The sequence below is a fragment of the Aptenodytes forsteri genome, unplaced genomic scaffold, assembly GCF_000699145.1.
Source record: "Aptenodytes forsteri isolate BGI_AS27 unplaced genomic scaffold, ASM69914v1 Scaffold945, whole genome shotgun sequence".
In the NCBI taxonomy this organism is placed as follows: domain Eukaryota; kingdom Metazoa; phylum Chordata; class Aves; order Sphenisciformes; family Spheniscidae; genus Aptenodytes; species Aptenodytes forsteri.
Window position 1 is genome coordinate 35,399 of NW_008794950.1, and position 15,809 is coordinate 51,207.

At 36.1% G+C, this 15,809-nt stretch overlaps 1 protein-coding gene across 1 annotated transcript in view; it reads left to right on the forward strand.

The window, feature by feature from the left end:
* TDRD12 (tudor domain containing 12) overlaps nucleotides 1–15,809 on the forward strand; it is a 33,869-nt gene that overhangs the window by 11,978 nt on the left and 6,082 nt on the right. The window contains exons 12-22 of the mRNA XM_009275267.1: nucleotides 1,253–1,380; nucleotides 3,081–3,272; nucleotides 4,379–4,507; nucleotides 6,325–6,442; nucleotides 7,310–7,443; nucleotides 7,537–7,757; nucleotides 8,514–8,613; nucleotides 10,638–10,825; nucleotides 11,127–11,337; nucleotides 11,886–11,978; nucleotides 13,659–13,828. Of these exons, the coding sequence (XP_009273542.1) occupies nucleotides 1,253–1,380; nucleotides 3,081–3,272; nucleotides 4,379–4,507; nucleotides 6,325–6,442; nucleotides 7,310–7,443; nucleotides 7,537–7,757; nucleotides 8,514–8,613; nucleotides 10,638–10,825; nucleotides 11,127–11,337; nucleotides 11,886–11,978; nucleotides 13,659–13,828 (1,684 nt within the window). The remainder of the gene's footprint in view (nucleotides 1–1,252; nucleotides 1,381–3,080; nucleotides 3,273–4,378; nucleotides 4,508–6,324; nucleotides 6,443–7,309; nucleotides 7,444–7,536; nucleotides 7,758–8,513; nucleotides 8,614–10,637; nucleotides 10,826–11,126; nucleotides 11,338–11,885; nucleotides 11,979–13,658; nucleotides 13,829–15,809) is intronic.

The window sequence follows — 15,809 nt, forward strand, 5'->3', positions numbered from 1 at the left end:
GGATAACACACTAGTGTTTTGGCTCTTGCTGAGCATCACTTGCATGGCATCAAGAATTCTCTTTTTCCCAGTCTGCCACCCAGTGAGTAGGCTGGGGGTGGGCAAGAAGCTGGGAGGGGACACAGCCTGGACAGCTGACCTAAACTGACCAAAGTGATAATACAATACTGTCTAACGTCATGCTCAACAATAAAAAGTTGAGGGCTGGGGATGATCTGATGAGTGGCTGGGCATCTGTCTGCTTGTGGGATGTCGTCAGTGGTTGCATAAATTGCATAAATGTCCAACTTACATTTTAGTTGGAAGTAATTTTTTTTTAAAAGGTGTTTTCCAACTTGCTTATTGCAATAAATTCTAAGTAATTTGTGCATATAAATTCAGTAATATGCAGAGGATACTCCAAAGAGAAGAGGAAGCATAGAATTAGTAAAAGAGCTGTTGGGAGACTTGCCCTACTTAAGTGTATTTACTTAAAAACACTTAGTTTTACTATTCTTGTGTGGTCTTGCTGTTAAGCCTTAATTGATAACTGTATTTTTAAAAGTGGCTCTTCTTGCCAAGAATACAAGAAATATGGATAAAACTATGAAGGATTGTGTAAAACTTTCAGTTTCAGCAGTTTGTGTTCTTACATCCATCATTCAAGCTTAAGAGCCTGGTGGATTAATTCAGATCTTTTATTGGTAGAGCTGTTGGTATATTTGCACAGATTGATTGGTGTGGTTTTATTTTTTTATATATATATATACACATACACACACATATATGTGTGTAAATATCTAAGCTACAATGTATGCTTTATTCCGTTTTTAAAACTGAACTCTTCTAAAGGCTGCTCTTGCACGTATTTAAATATTTACCTTCTGTCTATCTGGTTCTGAAGTTCTTATCTCTACTTCCATTACCTTATTGGAAAATGAAATGCCGTCCTGCTTTGTAAACTTGTTAACATTCAGACCTTTCACTCTTTTAAAAACTGAGTTTTACGCACTTGGGTCTTGAAGACATGCAGGGTTAGAAAAATACAAGCATACTAAAAATGACTCTTCAGCAGAAGTCAGAAAATGGAGTTCAGTGTTCTCTATTAAAAAAAATAAAAAATAAAAAAATTTAAAAATCACCCCAACTTCAAGATGATGCATCTGAAATGCAGATGTGGCCTTTTTAATAAAACTACCATGTCCTATGGTGTCTTGTTAATATTCTTTCAAGTTGTAAGTTAATGTTAACAGTCTTTTCTTCGTATTTGTAGGTGAGGTAATTGTGACTACACCGTATAGCCTCCTGAGACTGTTTGAACATCACAGTTTATTATTTTGTAGACTTTGCCATCTTGTTCTTGATGAGATTGAGGTACTGTTCTCTGACGCTACTAAACAGGTAAATGGTCTTGTCCCATTCTATGCTGCTGCTCCATTATGCTGTCTTCCTTTGCTGTGGATGGTTTCCCAAGGACTTGCATTTTTTTCAACTTGGTAGCAGTAGTTTTAATCTACTTTAAAGGCTTGCATCATCTGTCTGTAAGGAACTTCCTTTTCCCTCTTATCAGTGCTGTTTGAACAGCTTCGGTTCAAGAACCGTCTTTATTGGTAAACCCCTCAGTCTCTGTAGAATGAAAGGCAGAAGTGAATGATGAAATAGTCTTGGAAGCAATCGGAAAAACTTTCTTTGGGCCTTAATGATAGTGCAGGCAAAAGGAGAAGCTGATCGCAACTCAAAGAGTCTTGGAAGAGGAACGGCATTAAGTTCCATGTTGACAAGGGTGAATATATTGTATCAGTTTTAAAATGATGACTTACAACTCAAGTTTAAGAAAACTCCGTATTTTTTTTTATTGCTGCTTTGAGGCTTCGTAGGACAGATGCTTTCTGTTAGTATTACAGCATATTACATCATCAGTATGCAAAAAACAGCTTACGCACCTTTTTTTACTGTCATAGATTTTTTTTTTTTTTAAATCATTAACTTACTACCTGTTTAAAATTTGGTGATAAGACTAGAGTGCTGTGTTTCTAACTGTGAAAAGCTAGAGAAATTTCTTAATGGAGATAGATTGCCCAATTTGCTATATGTGAAGGTCTTAAATATGTCTTCGTAGCAGCAAATCTCGGGTCATAAATTAGATGAAATGTCATCCAGTGGGACATTCCTTCTTTCTGTTCAGGCTGTTCTTTCTGTTGTGTTCCTGTACTACTTGAGATGGAGTGCAGGTATACCATATGAAGATTGTGGGAAAGCTAGTTTGTAAAATACTGTGCGTGTAACTGCGACTTTTGTAGGATCTTCTCAGCTTCTCAAAAGCATCAGTCTTGAATAGAAAAGAGAAGACATGCTTTTTCAGATGGAAGTGATCATTTGATAATGTTTGGACTATTGTAGCTCTTCTAAAGCACTATGTTACAGAAATGTTACATTGTTAAAAATATTGCTGCTATGGGTAAATTTAGTGCCAGGTTGAGAGAGATCTCTTAGGATTCCACCAGAGCCCTAGAACTCTTCTTAGCGTGGTAGTGCTTTGCCGGAAATCCTGATGTCGTTCCACAACTGGACTGCTTGTCACTTACGTAAGGTGATGTCATCAGGAATATATTCATTTTGTCTTAGTGATTTTTATTTTTTATAAATGATTTTATGGCACACACACCCTTTTTTTTTTTTTTTGGCAAATTACTGTATTGGCAGGTTGGGCTTATCTTCTACTTACCTCCTAGTTTTTGCTGACTGCCTCTGACCTCTTGGATCTACTTTTGCCTAGGCTTAGTATTTTTCAGGTTTGAACAGATCCTTTTCCTGATATTTCCATCTTCTCTGGGCAGAATCCTGTGTTATGATCTTGTGTGCGTGCACATGCTGTTCCTTCATGCTGTCTCGTCACTTTCTTCTTGCTTCAGAAGTCGTTCAAATAATAGGATAAAAGTGCACAAACCAAACACTTCGTTTTGGGATGTGAAATTTGTGTTTTGCTGTGGTGGTGTTTTTGTGACTGGAAAAAACAGTGTGCTGAAACAGTGTACTTTTCACTGCTATTACATGCTTATTGGAATAGGGTAAGAGGATAGAAAAAACTTTTTTCGTTATAGGTTTTTACTATATTAGATTGTTACAAGAAAGCCATTATTACTGAAGAGTGGGAGTATTCACCGCATCAGATTATTGCTGTTGGAACTTGTTGGAATAAACATATAGCACACTTGATAAAGGAGTTCATGAACGATCCTTACATTGTGATAACAGCTATGGAAGAAGCTTCCATCTATGGAAATGTGCAACAGGTAAAAAATTTGGGGATGATGTCACTATTTCTTTACTAAGGTATTTTGCTGTTTGTACTGATTGAAGTCAGTATATATGGCTGCTGATTGTTTATTTTAAGTGGGTAGTGCTACAATCCTAACTCAGACTGTTCAGGTGCACCTCCCATGTATGAACTGAGGTGACTCTTAGAAGACCTGTGCAAGTTAATCACTGAACGAGCTGAAGGTCTTTTACCTTGCTTTGTAGGACTGAGGTGAAGATATTCCCTCAAGTATTTCATTGTTAGTGCAAATGAATCTGAATTCTATGTGAAGTATTTGCAAATGGTATAGTTTGTGACCAGAATTTTGTCAAAGTGTTTTTGTAATTGTTAATTGTGAGTGGCAGAACTACAAGGTAAGTTATCCCAAGACAGAGCTAGTGAAATACTTGTTATACTGCTGTGTGCCACACAATACAGAGCTTAACTTTCTGGAAATTTTAGGTCAAATTATTACATGTTCTTAGGTGTCTTCTCATTTAATTTCCTGTCAATGTGGTATAGCCCTTAAGAATAATACAAAATGTTGTAAGTATGATCTGAATTCTTCTGTGTCTCAAAATGTAATAATTTGGGGATTGAGAATGTTGGGAAATCTCTAGAACTAGACATTCTGAGCATGAGACAAAACTGAAAAAACCCACCACTTTTTGTGAGAATTCTGATTAATGGTTTGGCGGGACTGAAAATGTCAGTGGTTTGATGCTTTAGTTATTAAGAGTATTTCAGGTGGTGCAGTATGCTTTTGGAGTGTGAAGCTTTTTTTTAGTGGTACTTGAAAATGCCAAACTTAAAGATTGATAAATCACCTAAAATTAAATGCATGAAAAATCTTAATGTGGGACTTTGATTGTGTGTTGGATTTTAATTATACTTCTGGAAGCTGTCCTAAATGCATGCCTTTTGTGAAAGTTGTATCTTCTGTAAGTTTAACAGAAGACCTACGACTTACTGGAGCTACCATTTACTGGATTCTCTTTGGTATTATGTAACAATGATTAGTGCTTATTAAAAGGAAGAATTATGTAGTAAAATATATAGATTACATGAATTATCAGCCCTTTCCTTTGTATCTACTTCTAGGTCGTGCGACCTTGCACGAACAGTGAGAGAACTGCTGTGTTACTCAAAATACTGGATTTTACCCATGATAATCTTCAGAAGGTGCTGGTATTCACTAATTCAGTAAATGAAGCAGAAATGGTTCATAAGGTAAGAAAGTATTTAAATTTACATAGATAAGTGCTTTTTTTAATTGTTAAGGTATGACAAACTAGAAAATATCTTGGCTTCTGAGAATAAAGGATGAGTGTGAATTTGGAAGTTGATTATTTCTGCTAAAAATAGCCCCAGCCCCGCTCTTCTGCCAACTAGAAGAAAGCCTAACTGACAGGAACATCTGACATAGAATGCATTCATTACTAAATTCTTAACTACGTTCTGTCTGTCGGGTTGGAACTTTGGGTTGAATCAAACTGGCTTTTTTCCAGTAAAAGTTCTGTCAGTTTTTTAATTTTATTTTTTACTGTTTCCAGGAGTGGTATGGGGGGAGAGAACTTAAGCCACCATGTTAAGAAGTTCTGTTGCTTTCTACTCAGGAGTAGTTGAGATTGTAGAAGGCTGTTTCTCTGATTTGAAAGAAACATTTTCTGTCATCCTGTGAAAGTCTACCAGAATTTAGTCATAGGTCATGGGAGGAAGATAGCATGCTTAATATGTATTTTCTTAAAAACTGGCATAAAACTGCTTCAAAACTATCTGCAATAGAACATGCTCCAGTTTCCCACCTTTTTTGTGGGATTGTATACTGACCATTTCAGAGGTGGAGACTAAGGAGGAGTTTTCCTGAAATAGTTCCTTCTTCAGGTATTATAGCAACGAATATATATAACAACATAGCAATAGAAAAACCTCTTCTGTACTTTCGTTATCTCTTTGCTCGTCCTCCAACACTGCAAAGTAAGAGGAGTGCAATCTGATTTGACTGGGAATCAGGAGATGGGAAGCAGTTCTGTTAAGTCTGGATAGGGTGATGCGGGTGATGGGGATGATATTGCTAACGAGGGCAAGCTATGAGGATATTCGAATTAAAGCCTTTAGTAATAGCTTCAAGGATGGGATAGCAAAAGGATGTGTGGCTGGATTGTTTGGATGTCATAGGAAGAGATATGTCAGTCCTGAAACATGGGAATGTATTCCCTTCCAGAAGCTGGAATAGATGCTGTGCTATTTAAAGGATTCTTCTTATGTAAATGTTAGTGTATCTGGAATGTTTAATCTTTGACAATTGTTAATGGAAGCAAATCTGGTTTTGTCTCATGACTTTCTAGCACGTTTTTCTTGAATATTTGAGAGTTAATTTCTTCAAGCATATCAAAACCAACCCCACCACCACTTAAAGGAAGAGTGTTTATTGACGCTAAAGAAGTATTGAAGCTGTTTGTAGTAATCCTTGTGTACATTAACTTCAAATATCTTAAATGGTCTACAAAAATATTTTAAGTGTTAACTTAGTTCATTAGACATGCCAGTTTACCAAATAACCAAGGTTTTTGTAGTGATTAATTTGTGAACCTTGAACTTGACAAATACATAAAGCCTTTTGAGAATACTACATGCATGCAAGTTAAGTATGAGTAGATCGGTGAGGGGTTTTTAGTGCTTTTTCTGAGACTGAAACTTGAGCCTGCATGTTGTTAGATGATAGAATCGACTTAGAATAGAAAGGGCACCTTAATGGTGGGAAAATCTTCAAATGGAATTTGTACTTTCTTAAACATCTGTTTAATGTATTAATCCATAGGAACCTGAGCTTATTAGTTTTCTTCTTGTACAGGAATTTAGTAAGTTTAATGTCCATAATCTCAATTTTCACTTTTTTTCATATAAGCAACCTAAATTTCATTAACTCTTTACCTTGGCTCTCTTTCCAGTAGCTAAGGTATGCTAGATACTAATAAGAGATACTGTTTATTAGAGCAGTTATTGCTGTATTGGAAGAACATATAACTCTTTACTTTGTCATCCAGGCACTGAAGAGCAATTCAATATTTTCCTTGAAAATACATAAAGAGAGCAAGTTTAATTTCAAGTGTATCTTAGAGCAGTGGACAAAAAAATATAGTTCTGGCATTCATGTTGTGTTAGGTGAGTATTTTCTTTTTGTCTAGTTGTGATTATGTCTTCATGGTGACTCATGTTCTACACTAAATACTTATACTGGGTTATCTCTTCCACAGGGTCAGTTCCCTATGAATTCTTTCTAGTTGTCCCTTTACTTATTAGTGCTACAGCTAGTCTTTTTTCTTTTTTTTCCTTTTTTCTTTTTTGTTGTTGTTGTTCCTGTGTCCCAGGGTTAACTGCTGCGAGGGAAAACCTTACTTATTTAGAGGGAACATAAAGGAGGTTTTTTTGATGCATTATTTAAAAGAACTACTAGTACTTTCAGAGAATTTCCATGATTTCACAATTGTCTCCTACTACAGAGGATATCTGCAGTTTGAAATATTTTAGAAACTCCGAAGACTTATTGTAATCACTTCCCACATGTTCTGGTAGAAGTCTATTTTTCAAGTTGTTTGCAGACTCTTACCCAGTTTCAAACGTAATTTTTTCCATTTTGTACATCAAAAGCAAGAAGATTGATTTTAATTACATCTGCTTTGTAGGTTCATACAAAGGTGTTAGCATTCCTGCATTACTTCAAGTGTTTTCTGTCTTACTCTTGTAAAGTACTTGGCTGTGGGCAATTTTATTTATTCTGTGATACTGATATGAGATAAAGAATTATGCTAGATTATTAGAGACTAACAGGAAATGCTGTTTCTGCCATATGCTTATGAAGTGTATTGACTGAAGAAATATAATGGCTTATATAAGTGTATTGGGAAAAGACCTTTTTCTTAATTCTTAAGTCGATGGGGAGAAGGAAACAGCCATTGCTAATGTGATGTAATACTTACATGCTTGAAGTATTACAGTTATCTTATATGTATGTATAAATCATGTGCTTAGTTTTAACAGATGACTGCATGCAGTCTTTGGGAATTACAGATGCAACTTGCGTGATACATTTCAGTTTTCCTTCTCCAAGAATCTTCGGTGAGCGTCTACACAGCATGTCTGACAACTTCTGTAAAGTGATAAAGGTTTGAGTGAATCTTTAATGGGTTAATATTACATTTGATTATTAAGTGGTGGATACATAAAAGCTTTTTAAAATAATAATTTTTTTTTTTTAGGATTCTTCTGTAGATCAGGAATATACAAAGGCAAGGTCAGTCATTCTGCTAACAGAAAACAGTGCATGTCATGCACTTGGGATCCTGCGCTATTTGCAGCACGCAGAAGCTGAAATTCCACCAGAACTGCATGATTTTACTGCCAAGATGCTAGAAGCCGAAGAAGATAAGAAATTTTCAAGGCCACTGTGTGCCTATCTTAAAACATTTGGGATTTGCAAGTAAGGAAGTACCAAGTTTTCTTGACAGCCTTACTGATGCAGGAAGGCATTGTATGCCCTGAATGATGACTGCTTCTACTTCCTTGATGAATTTTCCTGTTGGATACTTCTATTCAAACCAGATTTTGCTCATGATTCTTTTTTTTTTTTTTTTCTGTTCACTGTTGCATCTGTTTCACTCTTAAGTACTTTTATGAAAACAAAAATATTAATGTTGTTATGGAGACCATGCATAATCTGACGTAGTATAATTATGACTCCTGCCTAGATGTACTTGGGCGAACTTTAAGCCATTGTTTTGATTAGTATTCTAACCATAATTGCACGAGGTTTGTGCTTTACTCTCTCCCCTATAGTCTCCTGTCCCTCCAGAGTGGGTAAGTAGACGATGACTTATCTGAGCTGTGTGTAACTGGATTGTAAGTAGTGCCTGAAGGAGGAAGCTAAAGTGTTCTCAGGTATGACTTCTAGTAGAGATAACTGTTATTGCAAGTAACAAAAAATTCAGTGTTAGTATTTGTTTTACTCTGAAACAACTTTTCTGGTGTTTTTTTGTTTCGATGTACAAACTTTTCCACCAAGAGCTTTTTGGCCATTTCTGTCTAACCCCCCAAGTCATTGGTGCTGTTTGAGACAGAAATTGAATATTGAGGGCTGATGAAATTTTAGTGTTTAAAGCTGTTTTAAGTCACATCAAAATAGTTTACAACTGAAAACAAAGGGCTTTTTTTCTAAAACCATTTTCTTAATACATAGGAATAGAACAATGTGTCCAGATCGTCATCAAATTAATTTACAAATAGACGTGCCCCAGAATATACCAGATAAAATTATACAAACGTCTGGATGTGTGACAGTAAGTTGTTACTATTTACCTTGGGTTTGGGTACCAAGAAGACAGGTCTTAAATAGCTACTTAGCATATTACTTATTTTTTCACACTGCATTACTATCACTGTAGTATGTATACTATATCTCTTGGATGTTTGTTATTTTTTAGCTTTTTTCCTCTCTCCCTTGCATAAGTAAGTGTGCCAGATTTTCCTTTAATCCTTAGCTTGAATTGACATTATTTTGCAGGTGATTCTGAGTTTACCTCAGTTTTTCTTCTGCACTGGAGATTCCCATTCTATGGGAAGAGGGCTTATGTTCTGTTTATTCCTTCCCTCTATAAATTGAGACCATATACCAAAATTAACAAAGGTTAAAGTTCCTGTAAACTTCAATTATATTTATTGTAGAGGAAACAAAAATTTATCTTCTGGAGTGAAGAGAAGTTGATGATGCGTGTTTTGTTGGAAGTGAGGATTTTTTTCTTAGCTGACATGCTCATGCAAACTTGCTGAAAAGTGAGCATATTCTGGTCTTGTCACTTGAAACTGGTATTCATTTGCAGTACCCACAGAAAATGGGATACAGCTCCTCCCTTATCTTCTAGATGTAACAGTTATTTCCTACTAAGGTGTCAATGCTTTTTGAAAACAATTTTGATAGAGTGCTGTTCTAACTGGACTGTTTTGTTTGGGGTTTTTTTAATAGTTTCACAGTCATGGTTATTGGGTTGACTTTGTTATGGTGGTTCTTCACATCCTAGTAACAGTTTGTATTTCCAGCTCCCTTTACCCGGCTTTTCAGTCCCTTCTATACTGGAGTGTCTTCCCATACAGCAGTATTGTACAGTCTCGTTTGTCTCCTTGTTGGATGATGATTGCTGAGGGCAGGTGTGTAGACATTGGTGCTTCCTTCCAAAGTTAGCACTTTGGGTCTAAGAAGTGCTGGATGCCTTCCGTTTGGATGAGCTGCTTCCAACTTCTTCCTGTCCTGCCTTTTCCAGAATTCAGGTGCCTTCAGGTCATGCAGTTAATGGGTGTTATCCATTCCTAAAAGTCATAGGTTGTGAGAATAGAAAATAAGGAGAACTGGGTGGATTCTTTGGTGTCACTCCATTTCTGCCTAATTAAAATTAAAGCTTTTGTTGGTAGGTATGAGTTCAAACCCTTTGGCAACCTACACGTGTACGGTTTTAGTGCTGGATGGATTTGCCAGATTCAGTGGACAGATTTCATGACACTCCTATTAGAAACTTGCAGTTACCTGTGGTGCACTCAAGACAGCAGTTGTAGCCTCTTCCATTTCCTCATCTGCTTCTGCTGACTGCAGAAGCCTGGGTGTCTGTCTTACAAATCGGTTATCACTTTGATAAGTATTCACTTTCTTTTTTGTTTGGAACCTAGTATAATGTCTCCTTCCTTCAAGAGCCTCAAGTCACATTTGTGCTTTTTTAGGATTTTTAAGTGGAAATTACTTTCTGGTCCTCTTACTATCCTGTCTGGCCTCGTACACCCAGCTGTATCTCAGTACTTCTGCTTGGCATGACCCTTGAGACGGAATGCACTCAGCATTTTATGCATTGGTGTTGATACTAGTATATTCATAGTTTTTCACTGAAGTAATTTTGGTGCAAAAAGAGTGAAGGCCTCATACCTCCCCAGTCAGCTCTTCGAAAACTCACTGTGAGGCTGGAGAACACTTAGAATTAAGCTTGAACGGTGTGGAATGCCTTAGTGGTTAGTAGCTTGGCAGGTAGTAGCATAGTTCACTGGTGTTCATTTAAGTGGAATACCACCAATTGAGACCTAACAGTTCTTGCTCTATAAATTTCTGTCCACTGTTGACTGGACTATGAGCAATTAGTATTATTATTAGTCTTATTAATAATATAATAATAACTCAATCTTCTGAAATGTGTGTATGTAACAGCATCTCTGTCACCTCTTTGGGCTGGAAAGAGGTAGGTGATCTTGAATATGAAAACTTATATTTCATTAATTGACAAAATCATCCAGTCCTCCTTTTTTCTAATGTATTTTATGCTTTCAGATACTGCCTCTCCACATTGTAAATGCAACAAACTACTTTGGTCGAATAGTAGATAAACAAAAGGACCAATATACAACCCTTGCTGAAGAAATTAATGAATATTTTAAGAAACCTAGTAATAAAATTTCTGTTAAAAATGTGGAGAAACTAGCATTTTATGGATTATGTGAGAAAACACTTTTTCACAGGTAAAAATGTTGTTTTTTAAAATTATTCATGTGCACTTTTTGTACAAAGTAATTTAAAACTTTCACTGTTTAGTTAAAAAGTCAACCTACCCCCAAAACCAGCAAAAAATCACTGCTATTCAAATCATTCTTTAAAAAGCTATCACATACTCTTTAAGTTACTGAATGGAAAACAGAACAACTACCCACACACACACACGCAGTTAGATATTTTGCTATGAAAATACCATTTTTTAAACAAGAGTAGATTAAAAAACTTATATGAATAATAATTCTGTGTTTCCTTTCCTACTATATGAAGGGTTCAGGTGATAGAGATTTCCCCAAAAGAGGAGGAAAACTTGTTCTTTAACGTCAAAATTCAATATATAGATGAAGGTAGAACAAGTCAAGTTCAGAGCTATCAGCTGCTTCACTTACCTGCAAGATTTCAGTGTCTGCCACCTCAGGCTGTGGAATTTGTAGTTTGTAGAGTGAAACCCGTTGATAATGAAATGGAATGGAACCCAAAGGTAATATTTGTCAGGTTTTTCATGGTATTTCCTTTAAGTTCTTTAATTTCTCTCTGTGTTGTTGGAAATGAGGAACTGTTTCTAAAAGAAAAACAGTTATGAACTGCAAATTTAGTTATCAAATTTCATTGCTTATTAGTATTACCAGTAAATATCTGCTATTGGGCCAGAGTCTAAGAAGTCGGTTTTCTTGTTCGTTTTCCTACAAAATAATAAATTTACTGGCTTTTCTTCTCTGTGATTTAAATGGCTTCTTCCAGAACAAGTTATTGCTGCTTTTGAATCTGTGGGGAGTAACGGGAAGGGTAGCCTCTGTAAATTGACCTGTGTTTGAGTATTCTTCCATTAAGGAAGCTCCTTCCTTAAAGGCTAATACTATTTTAACCTACAGTAAAGTTGGAGTATTTCACTAGTTTACTCAAAACTGGTTTTATTTATTGAATACCCTTTTCATGGTGAAGCTCAGAAGATTGTTTCATTATAATTAAAATAACTGTAAAGTTATGTTTGTATACATCTCAAGTACAGTGAAAATTTGTTTTTCCTAGGTAACTCATTATATTCATCACAAAATTAAAGGAAAACTACATGAAGCAAAAATAGTACATACCTTGGGAAATACAGCTTGGGTTGACCCAATGGTAGGTATAGAATTGTAGCATTACAAAATATTTGTATATAAACTCCTTTGTAACAAGAGCACCCATTAATCTCTTTCCTTCTGTCCATTCCTATTTTAATTTTATTCTACGTGGTATTCACACAGTACTGTTGGTTAATTTACTGTGATGGTGTCTGAGCACTGGAACAGGTTGCTCAGAGGTTGTAGAGTCTCCATCCTTGGAGATACTCAGAAGCCATCAGGACATGGTCCTGGGCAGCCGGCTCTAGGTGCCCCTGCTTGAGCAAGGGGGTTGGACAAGATGACCTCCAGAGGTTCCTTTCCAACTCAACCATTCTGTGATAAATACGTGTGCTTGTATATAGGTGGAATACATTACTGAGGAAAACTTGAACTTTAAATCTGGAGAGCTAAATATGCACCAGTAACAGCGCACCAAATTGATTATAAATGTCATCCAGACTATTCCATGAAGTTAATAACAAAAGTATATTTTGGAAGTACTAGTTTTTAGGGTTTTATCTTGTAAAATCAATTCTGTAGTTCATTACACATTCCTCTGAAAGAATGAAACTTTGATCCTCCAAGATTGTTTGCTGATATCCAAGATCTCTTATACTAGACTTCACTTACTCTGCTTGTATTTCTAAGTCTTTGCTGTCTTTTATGGTTCTTGCACTAGTTTAGAGTTAATTTTACTCTAAATTTTTCTGCAAATTAAAGAATGCTTTTAAGCTTTTTTCCTTAGTTTTCTTGATCAGAATAGGGAAAAATGGGTGCTCTCGTTCTTAGAATTTTTTTTTTTTTTTTTTTTTTTTTTTGATTTTACTTACACTAACATCTTAGAAGACTGCTTGGTCTTCCAAAGTGTTAATGCATAGTGTTGTGAGTTTTTCTTCATAAATTGAATTTCTTTCTGTCAGCATTCAAAAGAGGACCTGTAATCATCAATTGGGTATAAAGGCTGTGATTCTGACCTTTCAGATATTAATTTTGGGGGGGTTTACATCTTCTCATTGCAGTAATCTTAGACGTGATGAAAGTGCTTTAATTATTGGTTCTCTCAGAGTTGACATTTGAGGTTTTCCTGAAATGAAAATGTTATTGTCAGTGCCATGTTTGTATTGTTCTTCTGTTGGTCCCCTGGCCCGTAAGAAAGGCAGTACTGGCCTCGACCAAGTATTCCTTTTGGTAGTGCTGACTGGAAGGTGATAGCTAGGGAAAAGCTAGAGAGTATGTCATCCACATGATGATGTTTCCTCTGAGTATTCTCCTATTCTTCCAAAACTTTGCAGGTAGATTGCCTTAAGGCTTTTGTTTTTGCTTAGGGTTTTTCTTACCGTGCCTCCCCAGCAGTTTTATTGTTACTTGGGTCTAGAAGTTATTCTAACTATGTGGTGTGTATTTTGGCTGTAATTTGGGTAATCAGGGCTAGGATTGTTTACTTCATTGCCATCTTGGTTCTGTTAGATGGGACTAGCTACTAGTTACTTGAGCCATTATCACAATGAAAAAGATGGTGATACTTTGAAAACAATTAAACATGGATAGGTTCCTGTTTGAAAATCAGAGAAAATGAATTGCTTACAGGTATAAATAAATGGGGGTATGTTTAAAGTTTTACTTAAAGAACAGTTTAGGGTTGGAGAGAGACCATTTATGAACTATGGTTTCCATCTAGTATGTCTTGTAATTCAAGGTCCGGATTACCAGGCTTTCAGATTTGAAGATGTCTGTCAATGAATACAACGTTCGCTCTGAGATTTTGTCTACGGGTCTGGGAACTGACAATCCAGAACATATAACACAACTTCAGAAGTTGTGCAGACACACGAAGGTATTAGATCACGCAAAGAACTTGGAGCCTTTGTAAGTGTTTACAAATTTTTTTCAGCATATACTTTACTAGAAAAAAAATCTGTTACTTAATTTTAACTGGATATTTTCATGATTAATATTACTGAATATGACTTTCATTTAAACACAGAGACAATAGTGTTTAATATATCTGCTTTCCTTTAACTATTTTTTAGCCACATAATCATCATGGAAAGAAAAATATCAATTCTAGAAAATGTTAAATTAGTATTTGATGCGGATAGTCAAGTTTCTCATAAAAATATGGAGTCTGAATTCAAATTCTGTTATCTTTTATTATGATCAGTGGCTTTTTTGAATGCTTACCAGTCAGTACAGTGGAACATATTGTTGGTGTTTGTACAACTGCAGAGTGCAAGCTGGAAAATTCAAACAGGTTACTCTAAAAGGATTAGGGCCATACGCTTAATGGTTTTTACAGTAACAGCACTGTACTTTTTTTTTTTTCTTCTTCTTCTTGCCTTGCAAACTTCTAGAACTGAGTAAATACTGTATGTGGTGGAAGGGCATATCTCACTGTGGTCTGTCCCGGATCCTAGGACTCTTGATTTAAAATGCTTATGAGCAAGATGTCCGTAGCTTTTTTTTGTTCTGGCCTCTGTGTGGCACCTTGTTGAGGAGTTTCTTTAGCCATTTATTCTTCAGTTTGTAGAGCTATGATTAAAAATATAATTTAAATGCTTTTGTCTGACCAACCAAGCTTTTTTAATATTTACAAGGAAAAGAAAAATCTGGAATATTTTCTTTTGGAGAGTAAATATTGCTTCATAAACAAAAAAAGGTCCCTGGAATACCAGCATGGGCACTGTATGTGTTGTCTCAGGGTTGGGCAAGTTAATTAAGGCTGTTGTTTTTGTGACTTAACCAGTCAACAAGAGGAAGCCTAACCCCCTCCGTACCATTTCCATCTTAGATTGAGGTTCCTACATTTCTATCTAGAACTGTACTGGAGTTTTATCTTAACCGAAGGATTTGTTTTTTCCCATATTTTGTACAACCTTAAAAATCAGTATTTGAGAACAGTGTTTGCACTGTTGATGCTTGGAAGGCTTTTTTTCAGGTTTTATTCCTCGCAGAGAGGACTCAGGCTCTGAGGTTTCTGCTACCTTGAGCACAACCTTTTTGAGTTTATTTCTTGTTTCATGCTGTTACTGAACAGGAAGGTTGGTAACTTCCTAATGGTCACTAGAGCGTGTAATGCCAGAGACCAGACAACTTATCGTGGTGCTGTGTGCAACAGTTCCATCTCAAATATCTGTAATGCAACAGCTTGGATTACTTTTTGCAGAGTCACTAAGCTTGATACTACTGTTGAAACATTCAGTCCTGACTGCAGTCTTTTTTTAGTAAGGTACTAGTTAAATAAAGGGGACTCGAAGAGCTCCTATAAGGTGAAGCTGACTGAGTAACTTCATTTGTGTTTTTTGCAGGAATATCTTCTCCCAGAATTGCATGTTGCAGAATATGCATAGTTACATGTTGGTTATGCAGATTTTGGATGCTTCATTGCAGATTTAAATTTCATAAAGGAAATTTTTACTTCTTCGTATGTGGCGGATCACTTCGCCTCCCCTTAGTCTGTGCTAGTTTGACAAGCATTCTGTATTACTCCGTTTTTTGTCTAGGATTTGTGCGTGCAATGTGGTAGTCTCTTACCTATTGTCCTTCATGGCTATGAGTATGGCTCATTACTTAACAGGTACCCATAATACTTGTATGATCCTTTTTTTCTCTGGTCATGATAATAGCATCAAAGAATGCTTCTGCCCAGTAAAAGACTTTAAAAAATAACAGGAAGATAAAGGATAGTTTCCATGCTATTTTGAAAACAGTCATTTTTCTCTGAACTACTTGGCAAATTGCCTACATTGCAGAACTCCTGCCTGACATCAGCAGCCCAAACCACCTCCTATTAGTGCATCAAGCAGCACTCAGTATAGCTGGTTAAGTTTTCTGTTCTTTTGCCTCAGCC